At 36.0% G+C, this 15,358-nt stretch overlaps 1 protein-coding gene across 1 annotated transcript; it reads left to right on the forward strand.

Annotated features, from left to right (window-relative positions):
* Positions 1-264: 264 nt before the first annotated feature.
* On the forward strand, positions 265-10,091 carry LOC113718757 (histidine kinase 4). The gene is made up of 12 exons (XM_027243671.2): positions 265-1,515; positions 2,432-2,835; positions 3,039-3,272; positions 3,394-3,563; positions 5,202-5,420; positions 5,500-5,686; positions 5,779-5,830; positions 5,947-6,176; positions 6,397-6,495; positions 6,799-7,502; positions 8,702-9,205; positions 9,453-10,091. Exons 2-12 carry the CDS (start codon positions 2,503-2,505, stop codon positions 9,721-9,723), a joined length of 3,003 nt encoding a protein of 1,000 aa, XP_027099472.1. The 5' UTR covers positions 265-1,515; positions 2,432-2,502; the 3' UTR covers positions 9,724-10,091.
* Positions 10,092-15,358: the final 5,267 nt, after the last annotated feature.

Genomic DNA, 15,358 nt, shown 5'->3' on the forward strand with positions numbered 1-15,358 from the left:
ACTAGGAAGAAGGAATTGGGAAAGAGGGGCAGTATCGTAAATTTAACCTCTAGACACTTGGCTTGCATGTAATTCGCTAGGAATGAGATCTGCTCCTTGTCGCCCTGTCATTTTCGCTAAGATATCCGATAGCGATATATAATTTCTTTTTCCAAACGTCACTATATTTTCATTTTCATTTTCATTTTGCCCCTTCAGAAAAGTAAGCATAAGAAAATTTTCATTCCTATAAAACCAATTTCAGCTTTCATGTCAGCTGGTCACACACACACACATATATATATATTTGAACTTCAACATTAATTTTTTACACTATATCTCACATAACTGAGAAAATATATAGCTTTCGCTAAAGAAAATATAGCTTTCACTACGCCTGTCTTAATTTTTACGATAGCTCGATTTAAAACAGTCAGTATTTAAAATTTTTATATTTTGATTGGAAATAAAAAGTCGGTTAAACATATATTGAAAATGAAAATGACCAATTTGCCAAAAGTAATTTGAGAGATTCTCTTGTTTTATTTTCATCTACTCGCCTTTATTCCAATTTCCATGAGATGAATACAAGTTTCAACAGCTCAGCCAACTCTTACCGATTATATTCCCATGTTTAGCTATTAAAGCTGGATAATTGCCTTACCCCACATAACCTTTCAAAAATGTTCTAAAAAAACTATAACATACCAATGACATTTTTACAAACAGCCAAGCTGCTGTTGGCCTTTCACTCTTTTTGAGAGCAGCCAATCATCTCTCTTCAAAGGGCCATTGAAATCATTTCTTGTTCCTTTTCAACTGTATTTTTTAACACAGTCCCCCTACTTCTCCCCAAATTACAAAATAGCCCTGCAATTCATTTTCTTGGGCAGTTTCAACTTTCAACTTCTCTTTATTATTTTAGTTAATGCAGATAGTTAATGCAGTTGCAGCTGATTGAACAAAACAACATCCATTTGTCCTTTTTCTTTTTCTTTTTTCTTCTCCTTCTAATCCTTGGGTGAGAGGATTCCATAGCCAAGACATGATGATATTGGCTCATAATACTAACAGGTCATTTTTTTCCAATGAAATCTTCACAAAAGAAAATGATAATACCACGATTTAAACGTAAATTTTGGTTAAACGAAATATTGAACTCTCATCAATTGAGTCAACTTGCGTGTATAAAAACATCCATATCTCATATAAGTTAGGAGTAGTTTACCTAGTGATGAGGATAAATGAAATGTCCAAAATGTCTGCCAAAAAACACGTCCTAAACGATTTTTAACAGAGGAGCCTTCAAATAAACGGATACGAGTAAGCAAGAAAAGAAATGGTCAAGAAAGGGAAGGCAAGCAAAATGGCCAACTGGGCTAGGCTAAAAATCTTTTTCTGAGAGAAAAACAAAAGTTGTAGAGTGAGAAGAAGGACAAGAGAAAGAGAAGGGTCAGGACAATAGTTTAGAGGATTTGGGGGACAAGAGCGTATCTGCAAAAATCCTCATATTCGATTCAGTTGCTCTAAAAAGTGGTAAGCAGCATTTCTTTATTATTCCAATAAAACCCATATTATTGCAATTAATTAAACTCCTTCTCAAGTAGTAGTAGTACAATACAAAGGCAAAAAACCAAGAAAACAGTTCATTTTCTTCAATAAAAAGTGGGTTTTTTTCCCTTTTGTTTTTTAAAGTAGTTTTGCTTATCTGATACTGCTGATTATTCTTTCTATTGGCATTATTAGTGCTTAGCTGGTCAATGATCTCTTGGTTTTGTTCTTTGAGTTTAGTGAAGAAGGAAAGAATGTGGTAATATTTTAAAGAGTGATGAACAGAGAAAACAGTGAACGTGCTCTTCTTTGTCTGGATTCTCTATATTCTAACTGAACTTCACGCTTGCAGAGATATAGAGAAAGAAAGGAAGAAAGAGAGAGAATAGGAAGAAGAGGGTATTTTACATTTTCATGATTATAGTAAAGTTTTTCACTTTTTTTTCTTATATTTTTTATTGCATTCAGATCCTCAAGCCTCATTGTTAATTCTAAAGGAGACTCTTGAGGAAGAGAGAGGCTTTTTTTTCCCATTTTCTTTTAGAGCCCTTTTGGGAATTTGAGCTTTGTCCGTCTTTTGATGGCAGCTGCAAGACATGCTGCTTGTTCCACGAGGGGGGAATTTGATGGATAAGCTTTGATTTAGTCTTGTTTTGTTCTGTTTTTTTTTTTTTTTTAAAGAAGGGGAAATAATTTGCGTGCTGATATTTGATTGTGGGTTTTGGGGTGTCTGATTATTAGTCACACAAAACAATGTTGTAAGAAAGAGCCCTTTTTATTGTATTGCACAAAAAGGTGAAGAGTCTCAAAAGACTGCACATCCTCTGAGGAAAGTCATGATTCTGCCTCATGTGTTTATGAATTATATAAGTATCTTTTCTTGGTTGCTTGCTTTCTTGAGGTAAGGGATATGATGTGGAGAAGAGTTGAACAGAGAGGAAGTGAAAGTGAAGATAGGCTGCTGCTGCTGTGATGGGGCAGAAGACGCAGCAAAGTCATCACATGGTGGCTGTGACGGTGAATGAACAGTTGGGGACAAAGAGGAAGTACAAGTTCTTCCCAAGAGCTTGGCTTCCTAAAATTTTGGCACTTTGGATTGTACTTGTGTTGTTTGGTAGTAGAACTATATATACAAGATTGGATGCTGTAACCAAGGAAAGAAGGAAGGAGATTCTTGTGAGTATGTGTGATCAGAGGGCAAGGATGTTACAAGATCAATTTAGTGTTAGTGTTAATCATGTCCATGCCCTTGCAATCCTGATTTCCACCTTTCATTATCTCAAGAACCCTTCTGCAATAGATCAGGTTTGAGCTATTTCTTGTCTTTATAATTGCATTTCAGCTTGAAAATTCGTTTAATTTTGTCTCTCGTATTCAGGGTTTTCATTGTTGCTATCAGCTTTATACTTCGGTTCTTTAAAAGCTTATGCTTTTGTTGATTACCTGGGGCTTAGTTTTTCGAACAATTATGAGGTGACCTTACTTTTTTTTGGATGGGGAACTCTCAGAACACCTTTGCCGAGTATGCAGACAGAACGGGTTTTGAAAGGCCATTGTTTAATGGGGTAGCTTATGCACAGAAGGTTGTGAATTCTGGGAGGGAAGAGTTTGAGAGGCAGCATGGATGGATTATAAGGACAATGAAAGGGGAGCCTTCTCCTATTAGAGATGAGTATGCCCCTGTGATATTCTCTCAAGATACGGTGTCGTATATTGGATCACTGGATATGATGTCTGGGGAGGTAATGAATTGAATGTATTCAATCTGAATTTGTTTATGATGCTTGTGATTGGAAATTATTACATATTTCTGGATTACATTAAGTAAAATAAAATTGGGATTATTTATTATTTATTATACAGGAAGATCGTGAAAATATCTTGAGGGCTAGAAATACAGGAAAGGCTGTTCTTACAAGCCCTTTTAGACTGTTGGGTTCTCACCATCTTGGGGTTGTTTTGACGATTCCTGTTTACAGAACTGAGCTCTCCCCAAATCCCACAAAGGAGGAACGTATCCAAGCAACTGCAGGGTAGGCTTTGCATTTGTTTTTGTTACTTCACCATTACTTTTCTGAGCTTATGTTGGGAGCATCCCATGGCCACTCTCAAGTTGTTCAAATATGTTTTGCATTTATGGTTTGTTGTACCTGTGCGTTAAAATGAAGCTTGCAAGCATTTTTTTTTTGGGTGTAATACTTGTGCTTTGGAATGAGCCCTCTGTCAATGTCAACCATTTAAGCATTAATATAATATTGAAGAATTTCCAGAATATGGGACCTGTTGCGTACAAGCATAATCATCACATATCTTGTTATCCAATTTTCAACTTAGAGTATCCCAGCCATTCGATCATCCTAGCCAACATGTTTGGATTAAAATGCAAGCCATCAGATCATCCCAGCCAATGTGTTGGGATTCTACTTGAAGTTGATTGCTTCGTTTGGCTCTTTTCCATGATCATGTAAGGATTCAGTTTCAATGTTCTTAGATGGCACATTAATTGCCTAGTGTTGTCTGCAGAACTGCAACTGCAACTGCAACTTGTAGACAATCACATTGTGGTAATGAAATTGCTATGAGAGAAAAGTGTAGGTTGTACTAATCTATTTATTCACATCTGGGGGCTTCCCTTTTCTCCGAAAAGGAAAAAAAGTCTTTGAGATGGTGGTGCAGCTGGCATTGTTAATAGATTACTTGAATTACTAGACAACTAGGCAGAAATTTTACAGAAGGGGTGTTCCATGTGTGTCTAAAGTGGGAAAGGAATATGATTACCACCTACCATGCTACACTAATCCCCCTCCCCCCTCCTCAAAAAAAAAAAAAAAAAAAAATCCCTCCGCCAATGGAAAGCACAAAAAGAATATGGTTTGTCTCCTCCCTTTAGAGAGATTCATAGTGATGTCTCTCATGATTGAAGAACTTAGGGGTCGTGGTTTGATCCTATTTCTGATGAATTGACCTGCTGAGTTGTAACTCACAGTTAACTGCTTTTACATCATTCTATGTGGATGTGCAATTAAAAATACAACCCATTTACCATCTTAGGCTGGCCAATTCGATAAAACTTCATTGAGTTGATAAATGCTGATTCACTTTTGGTCTTTGTTTGTCGTAATACAATCAAGGTTCAATTTTCACCATCTCCATTTCCCTTTCCCTTCCAGCTTGCTTCGTGTCCCTCTCCTGCTAAAAGTTTTTAAAACGAAAGGCCTAGGTTACTAGTGTATGTAGTGAAAAATTTTATTTTAGACTATACATGGTTGTGTAGTAATCAGATAGAAAGTCAAAAGAACAAGATACTCTCTTTAAAAGGACAGCTCTCTCTTATTCTGTGAAATTTTTGTGCTCATGAAAAGGACATTAATATTTATGTTCAGCTTTTACTTTTCTTGGATGGTGGTGTAATCTTGCAAGGCAAGTATGATCACCTTGTCCATTGCTTTTGCATATTCACATTTTCTTGACTTCTGTTTTGATTATTGAGAAAATAATATTGAAGAAATACCCAACTGCTGACAATTTGAAAAATAAGTAGTCTTGGATGTAGCCTTATGTGTCAAGAAAATGTAATGATTAACTTGCATCGTCTTTCTTCAATCATCTTCTTTGAATGCTGTTCTTTTTATGAATAACTTCATATGCTAAATAATGCTCATGTTGAGCAGGTATCTAGGTGGAGCCTTTGATGTTGAATCTCTTGTCGAAAATTTACTAAGTCAACTTGCTGGACATCAAGCTATTGTGGTGAATGTTTATGATGTTACCAACTCTTCTGATCCTCTAATTATGTATGGAAACCAGTATGAAGTTGGAGACATGGCTCCTGAGCATGTCAGCAGGCTTGACTTTGGGGATCCTTATCGTAAGCATGAGATGATGTGTAGGTAAGTTCGCATGGCCTTTGATCCTTGGGCTGGTGAACCAGGAAGCAATCTCAGGTTCTTTATTTGGGTTTTTGCACAGATATCTTCAGAAAGCTCCAACACCATGGTCTGCACTGACCACCGCAATGTTGGCCTTTGTGGTTGGCTTTTTAGTTGGATATATTATATATAGTGCTGCAATTCACATTGTCAAGGTTGAGGATGACTTCCATCAGATGCAGGAACTGAAGGTTCGAGCAGAGGCTGCTGATGTTGCCAAATCGCAGGTTTTTCATCCGAACTTTTTTGGATGAGATCTTTTACTGTTGTTTCAATAAATAATCTTTTCACCTTTTTTTATCCCTTGTGCTAATGCCAGTTTCTAGCAACTGTTTCTCATGAAATAAGGACTCCAATGAATGGTATTCTTGGTATGTTGGAAATTTCATTTCAATTCTACTACATTCAGTTTTCCTTTGAATCTTGAATACTTGTATGCTTAAAATTCCTTGATTTTATTCTTATGAATCTTGATATGTAAATGCAGGAATGCTCGCTCTTCTTCTGGACACAGATTTGAGTGCAACTCAGAAGGACTATGCTCAAACTGCTGAAGCCTGTGGAAGGGCACTTGTAAAAATAATAAATGAAGTGCTTGACCGTGCAAAAATTGAAGCTGGGAAGTTGGTACTGGAGACAGTTCCTTTTAACCTTCGCTCGATACTGGATGATGTTGTTTCTTTATTTTCTGAGAAGTCCAGGCGGAAAGGAATTGAGGTGAGGCTGACCGTATGGTAATAAGATTGAACAGTTCTGCTTATAAGTGTTCTTCTTGTTTCCTTGTTTTATAGAATTGATGAACAGTTGTTTACAGACTAATTTGATGGTTTTTTCTTGTGTTTCTGTGTCCCTCTACCTTGGTTGCGTGGGAACAACTGAATGGAACTTCAAACTATGTAATTGCTGGCATCTAATCTGTAAAACCACGGGACTTCAGTTGGCAGTTTTTGTTTCTGATAATGTTCCTGAATTTGTCATGGGTGACCCAGGAAGATTTCGACAGGTTATCACAAACCTTGTGGGAAATTCTGTCAAAGTAAGTGAACCATGGAATGCTTGCTGCTCTTAATGTTATTAAAACTATAATTGCTGTTATATCATCTCCATTATGGAGGCTATTGGTTTTCGTTTTAGATATTCTGTTAATTGTAGCCTTGGACCTGGAGACCCAGTTGTCCATCATTTGGTTTTTGGTACCTACTGGATGGCTTTCTAAAACTAAAAATTCTTTACCAGTATTGGTTTTGTTAGGAATCTAGGCAGGAGTCAAGTATTCTCTTTCAGTAATGGTCTTCTGTACACCTGTTCACAGTGCTTATAGCTGAAAATTTTCTGACAGTTTACCGAGCAAGGTCATGTATTCGTGAAAGTCCATCTAGTTGAACAAGCAAAAGCTGTTGTGGATGCAAAAATGATAAACTGCATGAATGGAGAATCTGAGGGTGTACTTGGTGATCATCAATTTCAAACTTTAAGTGGCTATGAAGCTGCAGATAACCAAAACAATTGGCATACTTTTAAGCATTTGATTGCAGATGAAGCCACTGGGTATCATGATTCCAGTAAAGTGAAGACTGATGATGCTTCTCAGAAAGTCAGTTTGTCAGTTTGTGTTGAGGATACTGGAATTGGGATTGCATTGCATGCACAAGATCGCATTTTCACACCATTTATGCAGGCTGACAGCTCAACATCCAGAAATTATGGAGGAACTGGTATTGGGTTGAGTATTAGTAAGTGCTTGGTTGAGCTGATGGGTGGTCAGATAAACTTCATTAGCCGGCCAAAAATTGGAAGTACATTCTCATTCACAGTTGACTTCCGAAGATGTGAGAAATATGCTGTCAGTGACCTGAAAAAATCCATCTCTGATGATCTGCCTTCAGCATTTAAAGGTTTTAAGTCCATTCTGGTTGATGCCAAACCAGTTAGAGCTGCTGTGACAAGATACCATCTCAAGAGACTAGGTATCCAGGTTGAAATTGTCAATAGCATCAGGATAGTGGCTGATCTTTTCCGGAAGAATGGTTCCATTATTCCTCTGTAAGTTTCTTGCTCTGGTAGAATTACATTCATGCTTTTGCACTTCAGCTTTCTACAATTTTCAATCCATTGAGTTTGTGACCGAAATGCTTATTTTAATTTGTTTATGCACTTATTTTAACTTGATCTGTCAGATCTTTAGATTGACTAGACACAATCTTAAATCGAGTCAAGCTTGAATTAGACGCTGATGCTTTCTATCCTAGCAGTAAAGATTTTGATGAAGGATTATAAATTCATTTATTCGAGAATATATATCATTGAACATATGAAGTTGTGCATATTGGTACGTTATGTGGAGAACGTTGATCTATTTAATATAAGTTTTGAAAAAGAATTTGTAGTCAAAGAAGTTCATCTTTGATTCGAGTTAAAGATGTGTCATTTCTATATGATTCACCTTTTACTAGACATTCATTTCTTCTTGAGTTCAATACTCAGAATGCAACTGATTTAAATCGACTGCTTTCTACGAATTACTGGTTTCTTGTACTCTCTTTGTCCCACTGACCAATTCCCAATTCTACTCTTAATTTTTGTACTTAAAAAATTTGGTTGGCCCATTTGTTAAATTTTTCATTTTGTTTGCTTTTAGGTTGTGCTTTATGTTTGTTATTGTTCCTTTTTGAAGGTTACTGAAAGTTTGGTAGAAACTATTGTCAAGGTAATTGCTGGTCATTGAGGATATGCTAACAGCTCCTTTCAGATATGGTCTATTGAGATATTATTCACGGTTTTCCATCAATAGCAGTCTGAATAAACAAAGAATAAAGAACTAAACTAGTAAACAGCAAACAGGGAAAGCCCTATGTTGGGCATGTGCTACTGGAGATAGTGTCAATAAACTACTTAGCACTACAAGTTGCAGATTTAGTTGTCAATAATGGGGTACTGCAGCATACATTTGCTCGCTGAACACTAATTCTCTTTTCAGCAATGTCCAATGAAGTTGCTTGTGTCTTCTGCATTGCTTTCTATTGGCAATAGTAGTCTTGACTTAGCCTCAGCCGAAAAAGCTTATAGAGCCATAAACAACATCCAACAGGGATTAAAAGGAGTAAATTCCCAACAGGAATTAAATGTGATTTTTAGAAGTAATGTTATGTGACTGACAAACTGTATTTTTGTTCATCTCCATTTGTTTCCTTCTGTATGTGATGCCACCCCTGTCGATTGACAATTCTTCTTCATCTGGACAGAAATGAAAGGCTGCCAGACATGATTCTAGTTGAGAAAGATTCATGGATGTCTGATGAGGATGGTTGTTCTGGTTTACAACTATTGAACCGCAAACAGAATGGCCACACTTATAAAGAGCCCAAAATGATCCTTCTAGCGACCAATATTAGCAATGGTGAATTTGACAAGGCTAAAGCAGCAGGCTTTGCAGATACTGTGATAGTGAAACCTTTGAGAGCGAGTATGGTGGTTGCATGCCTTCAACAGGTTTTGGGATTGGGGAAGAAGATTCCAGGAAAGGACATGTGCAAGGGATCTACTTTCCTTCGTGGTCTGCTCGATGGCAAGAAAATATTGGTTGTTGATGATAACATTGTAAACCGCAGAGTTGCTGCTGGTGCCCTCAAAAAATTTGGGGCTATTGTTGAGTGTGTTGAGAGTGGTAAAGCTGCTATTAAGAAGCTTGAGCTGCCACATAGTTTTGATGCTTGCTTCATGGATATACAGATGCCGGAAATGGATGGGTATGTCTTGAAATTTTCATATCCAATATTTGATCTGCCATTCGAATTTCAGCCTTGACTCATCTTTATTTATATAATATATGTGGTAATGCGATTGCAGAGAAATAAATGTTTATACTGAATCGTCGCCTCTTACAGAGGAATTTCCAGTCTTTATTTCTATTTTTTTTTTTTTTTTTTGTTAGACCTGGCCTCTGCTCTGGAAGTGATTAAGAGCCTAATTTTCTGCTTCATCCTATGATTCCAGTTTTGAAGCGACTCGTCTTATTAGAGACATGGAAAAAAATGCCAATGAGCAGTGGAATGTCGGATGCGTCAATAATGATGAAGCCACAAAGAGACGTGCATGGCATCTGCCAATACTGGCCATGACAGCTGATGTGATCCATGCCACCTTAGACAAATGCTTGGAAAGTGGAATGGATGGCTATGTCTCAAAGCCATTCGAGGAAGAAAACCTTTATCGGGAAGTTTCGACATTCTTTGAGTCCAAACCTCTCCCAGACTCGGTAGTGTGACTTCCTCCTGATGCAGTAAAGGCAACCGTAAAGCTATAAAGCTCCCAGCAATTTTCCAAGCTCTGCTGGCTTCGTCTTGTTGGTATCCATGGTAACCATTCCAATGAATATCCCTTGCATATTCAAACTTTGTTCGACCAGCACGACTTACAGGTTTGGATGCTAACCAAGATTTAACCTTTGATTTAGGTTCCTCAGTATAACTACAGTTCTAGAGTTACCTCCCTCCCCGCTTGTAACTATGTTAGAAGGGGAGGAGGCCTAAAGCTGATAAATCTAATTTGTTGTATGATTGTATTGACACTTTCCACAATGGAGCTGTTCAGTTCCCTGTTTTATGCAAGTATCACTGCATTATATTCTTTTTACACGTTCTGTACGACATGAATTCTTCTTCTTCTCCTCCCCTCCCCCCCCCCCCCCCCCCGGGTGTGACAAGAAGGCGTGGTCTTGAAACCGTGTATGGCATATGAACTTGTTTACTGTAGTTGGATCAATAGTTGTATTTTCATTAATCTTCTCATACTCCTATTCTGCAGGTTTTAAAGTTCAATTGTTACGTCCATTTCTCTTCTGCACATTCTTACCAACAATCCAATTATTGTGAACTTTTCTCTGGTGGAGGTGTTTTCAATAGGTAATCGAGTCGAACTCGAGTAGGGGTGCCTTATTTTTTCTGAGTTTAATTGAGTTTTTCTCATTATTTTTTTAAAATGTAACCAAATTTTTTCAATAACATTATAAGCACTATGAGCACTTCGAGCATTTCCAAAGTAAACATTAAATAATAAGTAAAATATTTAAAAACTAAATTTCGAATAAAAAGTAAAATATCTAAAATTAAAAACTAAATTTCGAATAAAAAGTAAAATATCTAAAATTAAAAACTAAATATTATTAATACTCAATTCGGCTTGCCGAGTACTCGGGCATATACAGCACTTTCAAACTTGAATTCGACTTGATTTGCTACTTGAGCAGTTAAAGGTTTTATCAAGTTCGAGTTGAGTACTAAGCTATTCACGATCAAACTTGAATTCGACTTGATTTGCTACTTGAGCAGTTAAAGGTTTTATCAAGTTCGAGTTGAGTACTAAGCTATTCACGAGTAGCTCGACTTACTTGCTCCCTTGTGTATATACTAGTTGAATACTTGAAAAGAGTGTTTGATAACTACTCAAGGCAATTGAGTTAGGTTGAGCTGACATATTCTACATCCCGGTCACATTTAAATTTTTGAAACTTTTCTTCTAAATTTGAATTTGACGGTATAGATGTAACCATGATTTTACGATTCAATCCACGGATTAGCTCATGCAATCATGTTTTCACTACTTTCCTATTTGCTACGATTCAGATTCCAGCAAAAAAGTGCATTAGACACTTGCGATAGTGCAGTAGCATCAGATTCTTTTCTTATGCTTCAAATTCTACTAAGAAATATATTGCTAGTTGGATCCGCAATTGTTATGGTAATTGCACCATATAATATGTATATGCTAACAGAATAGATGCAACATTAATATAATAAATGTAGACACTGAAATAAAAACGTACAAAAACATAACTCCCACACATTGATGCCTATTTTCTTTGCCTATTGTTCAATGTCTATATTTGTTGTCTCGACTTATGTATCATTGCATGGCATGATTGCCAAAACCCTCAATTGTCATGTTCTAACGTGGATTTTTCTTTTGTTTCACTTCGAAGGGAAATTCTATTCCTTCTCGATCTTGTACCCTGTGTAGGCTTGCTTCCTACACAAGCTTTGTAGCAGGTACTCAAGAAAAAGACAGCCCACTATTGGAGCTTGCTTTGCTCTGTGTAGGTATTCATTTCCAGCTGATACTTCACTAGAGATAGCAATTCTTGCTACTAGCTCATTAGGAAGATAACTGGCTGATAGCGCTTACCCTTTTTCTATAATTTCTAAAAAGAAAAATGTCCCAATGACTGGCTAGGAAAGGGCATTAGATTTAGCATCAGAAAGAATTGAGTCCTTCTCTACAGCTAAAACTCGAGCCCTACATTATGTTAATGAAAGGTAGCCCCTTCCTTCTCTATGGAGCTAGAGCCCTTTTTGATAGCTCAATTCTGCACTTAAATTTAATGGATTCAGATCTTAACATATTCAGATCATTTTATAACAAAAAATTAAACATCTGAATTAATTAAATGACATTGAATTTTCTAAGCAAAACTTGCTCCCAAAACTAAGTGATAAACTATTCACTTATCACCAAATGTGATATGCATTCAAATATATTAGATTTAATACTTAACAATTCAATAACTTAATGGATTTAAACTTCAGATTTTAGATTTCAAATTTCAATTTGATAAAATTAAAGTTTGAAAATTGAAATTTGAATTCATTAAGTTATTGAATTATTAAGTATTAAATTTGATACATTTGAGTATACACCGCTCTAAATTATAAGTGAATAGCTTATTACTTATTTTTAGAAACAAGTTTTATCTAGAAAATTTAGTGCTACTTAATTAATTCAAATATTCAATATTTGGTTATCAAATACGTCAGAATATATTAAGATATGATCGATTAAAATTATCAAATATGACCTAAGTGCCGCCCTTGACCGAACCAGGAGAGAACACACGGTCAAGCTAAGCCCTTACTCGCATGAATGGAATTCATATCTCCTTGTCCGGTCAAGAAGGGAGAAAGCCAAGCCCGGGCAATTGGACTGTGCCGCTTCTATGTCGTTAGATTAAGGAGCTGTCTTTTCCGTCAAAATTCTGATGCAAATTCATGAAAGTTTGGGCCTGGGCCTTCTTATACTCCCAAATCTCTTGTTTTCTAAGTTGTTATGACTATGGTCGAAGCCCAACAGATTCCATCTCTGATCCCATTCCGGTTGTAGAAGAATGGAGCTTATTCTAACATTTAGGGCTGAATTAGGGGTCCGAACTTAGTCAGGTTGAATTTAACTTTAGCGATTCTGTATATTTACTTTGAACAAAATTATATGTTCACTACTTCAAATATTTACTATAAATATGGTCCTCGATAACCTTATAAGTGCATTTATGAATGAAAAAAAAATTATCTTATAATGTGTTCATATTGGTATAAATGTGTAGTTGGTCAAATTACAATTCCATCAACTAATTTAAGGCCTTAAATTGACATTTCTAGAAAAGGCAATTTATACACACACACACACATAAAAAATTCAACTTAACTAATGATTGAATATAGGGTTCATATTGAAATGGAATTCAAGCTCAAATCCAACCCCGATCTTAGGGCACTAAAACTTTCATGTACAACTTTTGTGACTCTATAAATGGTTTATCATTTGTCTCGTGCACTTCCCTATTAAATATTGGCTTATTTCGGGTCCTAATTTACGCTCCAATGGATAATCAAACTTTATTAAGAAGGGAGGAGATATGGGTTGAATGGAATTGGGGGAGGGAGTAGTATAAGCGAGAACTCCTGAATTCAAGATATCCTACTTATATTAAAAAAAAAATTTAAAAAGGAATAACTGTACCAAGAATGAGGGGAATCTTTTATTTAATGGAAGAGGAGAGGCCTAGTGACAGAAATTTTATTGAATTAAATATCAAACTAAAGGCCATGTAAGGCTTTTTTTTTTTTCTTTTTTCATTACCAAAGAAGTCAAGTGCACCAATGGCTATGTAAGTTGGAAGAAAAAAATAGTCTCTCTCTCAACAAGAAAAAAAAAATAGGTAAAAATATCGAAATAATTATTCTGGAATTGAAACATATTAAAAATATTTTTGGTGTCCATATATATTGGAATATATAGTTTAAGCAAGTTATGCAAAGTAAAAAGATCTATAGAATTCATTAATGTGGTTGGCCAATTGAAAACCTATGACATGAAGAATGAAGATTGATGATGTCGCATAGAAGGGTAAATTTTAATTATTTTATGTGTTTTGAGTCAGACATCAAATTGTATATATAAACATATTTCAATTAGTTTTTCAATGTAAGACAGACAGGCCAACAATTAGCATCAAATTGTAGAACTCGAGAACAAAGAAACTGGAGGCTTAAATATGACTCTAGTCGATTGCTTGATCTTTAAATAATACCAGAGCTTTAGAGAAAGGCAAAGGGGCAAAGTGATCCCACTACTATAGTACAATGCTAATTAGAATAGGATTTGCCTAATCCTTTTATGTTTGTCTTTAGCTTTGATAAAGCAAAAATAGAGAAAAATGACAGTGAAAAGATCAGGACAGGTTGCATGTTTTCTGCAAGAAATGTCAGCCATGGAACGTAGCTCACAGCATGCTAACGATTACTTATTCTTTTCTTCTTTTTTTAACAAAACGGCAAAATACTGACCTTCACTTGTCGCTTACTATATGAGAAGCTTGCCAAAAGTCGTTTTACTGCTGCAAGTAATCTGTGAAACGTCATAGAATTGCAACTAACATATTGTCACGACGGGAGGGATTAGAAATAAGACCATATCGCAAGTTGAAAGATGAAATATAATTGCATTTAGGGTCATAAATGAGTCGAGTCAGCTTGATGGAGCCAAAGTGTCAAATTTATTTTAAATTTATCGAGTTCGAACTCAATCGAGCACATCACCTATTCTTTCTTCAAGGTTTTTTTTCATGAATAACAGAATTGGAAGAAAGAATGACACTTATACCACTCAATCTCAGGTAATCCAACTTATACACACGTAAACTTCGATTAAGCTCAACGAACTTTTGAGCTAGTATCTCTGTAGTTTGTTCAAGATTTTAAACTAATTCTTGACCCAGCTAGGGCTCAAGTGCTTTAGCTGGCTGGATTTGATTGCAGTCGACGCAAATCATGTCTTCAAAAGCTAGAAATGACTGCACTGCATATTTTAAAATTTGTTGTGTGCAATTGTGATGGATCTCATTCCTGCACTTAGGAGCAAATTCTAACTAAAAGATTAATCTTTCCAGCATGAACAATATACAAATTTCCATCTGTCACAACTTGGCGATATCCGACCTTTGACTAGCACTAGGAATAAGATCATAGAAGTATCAAAATGATGTAGAGATAGTGGTTTTTCATTGTATGGATGCAACTCACAAGAAACTCATTTGCTGATTGCCAGACATTCTAGGTGATCCACTTCCATTTCGTTCTCCAATCACTAGACAACTACGCACAAAAAGACATTGAAAAACAATTCTTGAGGTTTATCAGAAGTACAATACACATAAAACTAAATAAATATATAATTTCGAGCAACCAACTTGCCTGCCAAATCATAGCCATATAACGCCCTAACTTTTCAGCTAAAATGTAATAAAGGTTTTAATTGTGGTGAAATAATTTGCTAGAATTGCGTAGCAGTTGTCCTCTTCTTCTATATATGATGGTGGTTCATTTTATATCATAAAAAATTGGGACTTATTTACTTTCATATTGCACACTTAGGCGACCCCACTAGACATCTATGACCTACCTTCCCTAAACAAAAAGGATTTGTCATGTTGATCAAGAACAGTATCCGATCTTCCTGAAGTAATTTTTTTATATATGTGTCTAGGTTTTTTGTAACTTGGGATTAAGGTTGAGACAGCTTTCTTAATTTCTGCTAAGAGCATTAAATTCTGTGTCAGTATCTTCGTAGCC

This window comes from Coffea arabica, chromosome 11e (genome assembly GCF_036785885.1).
Source record: "Coffea arabica cultivar ET-39 chromosome 11e, Coffea Arabica ET-39 HiFi, whole genome shotgun sequence".
Taxonomy (NCBI): Eukaryota; Viridiplantae; Streptophyta; class Magnoliopsida; order Gentianales; family Rubiaceae; genus Coffea; species Coffea arabica.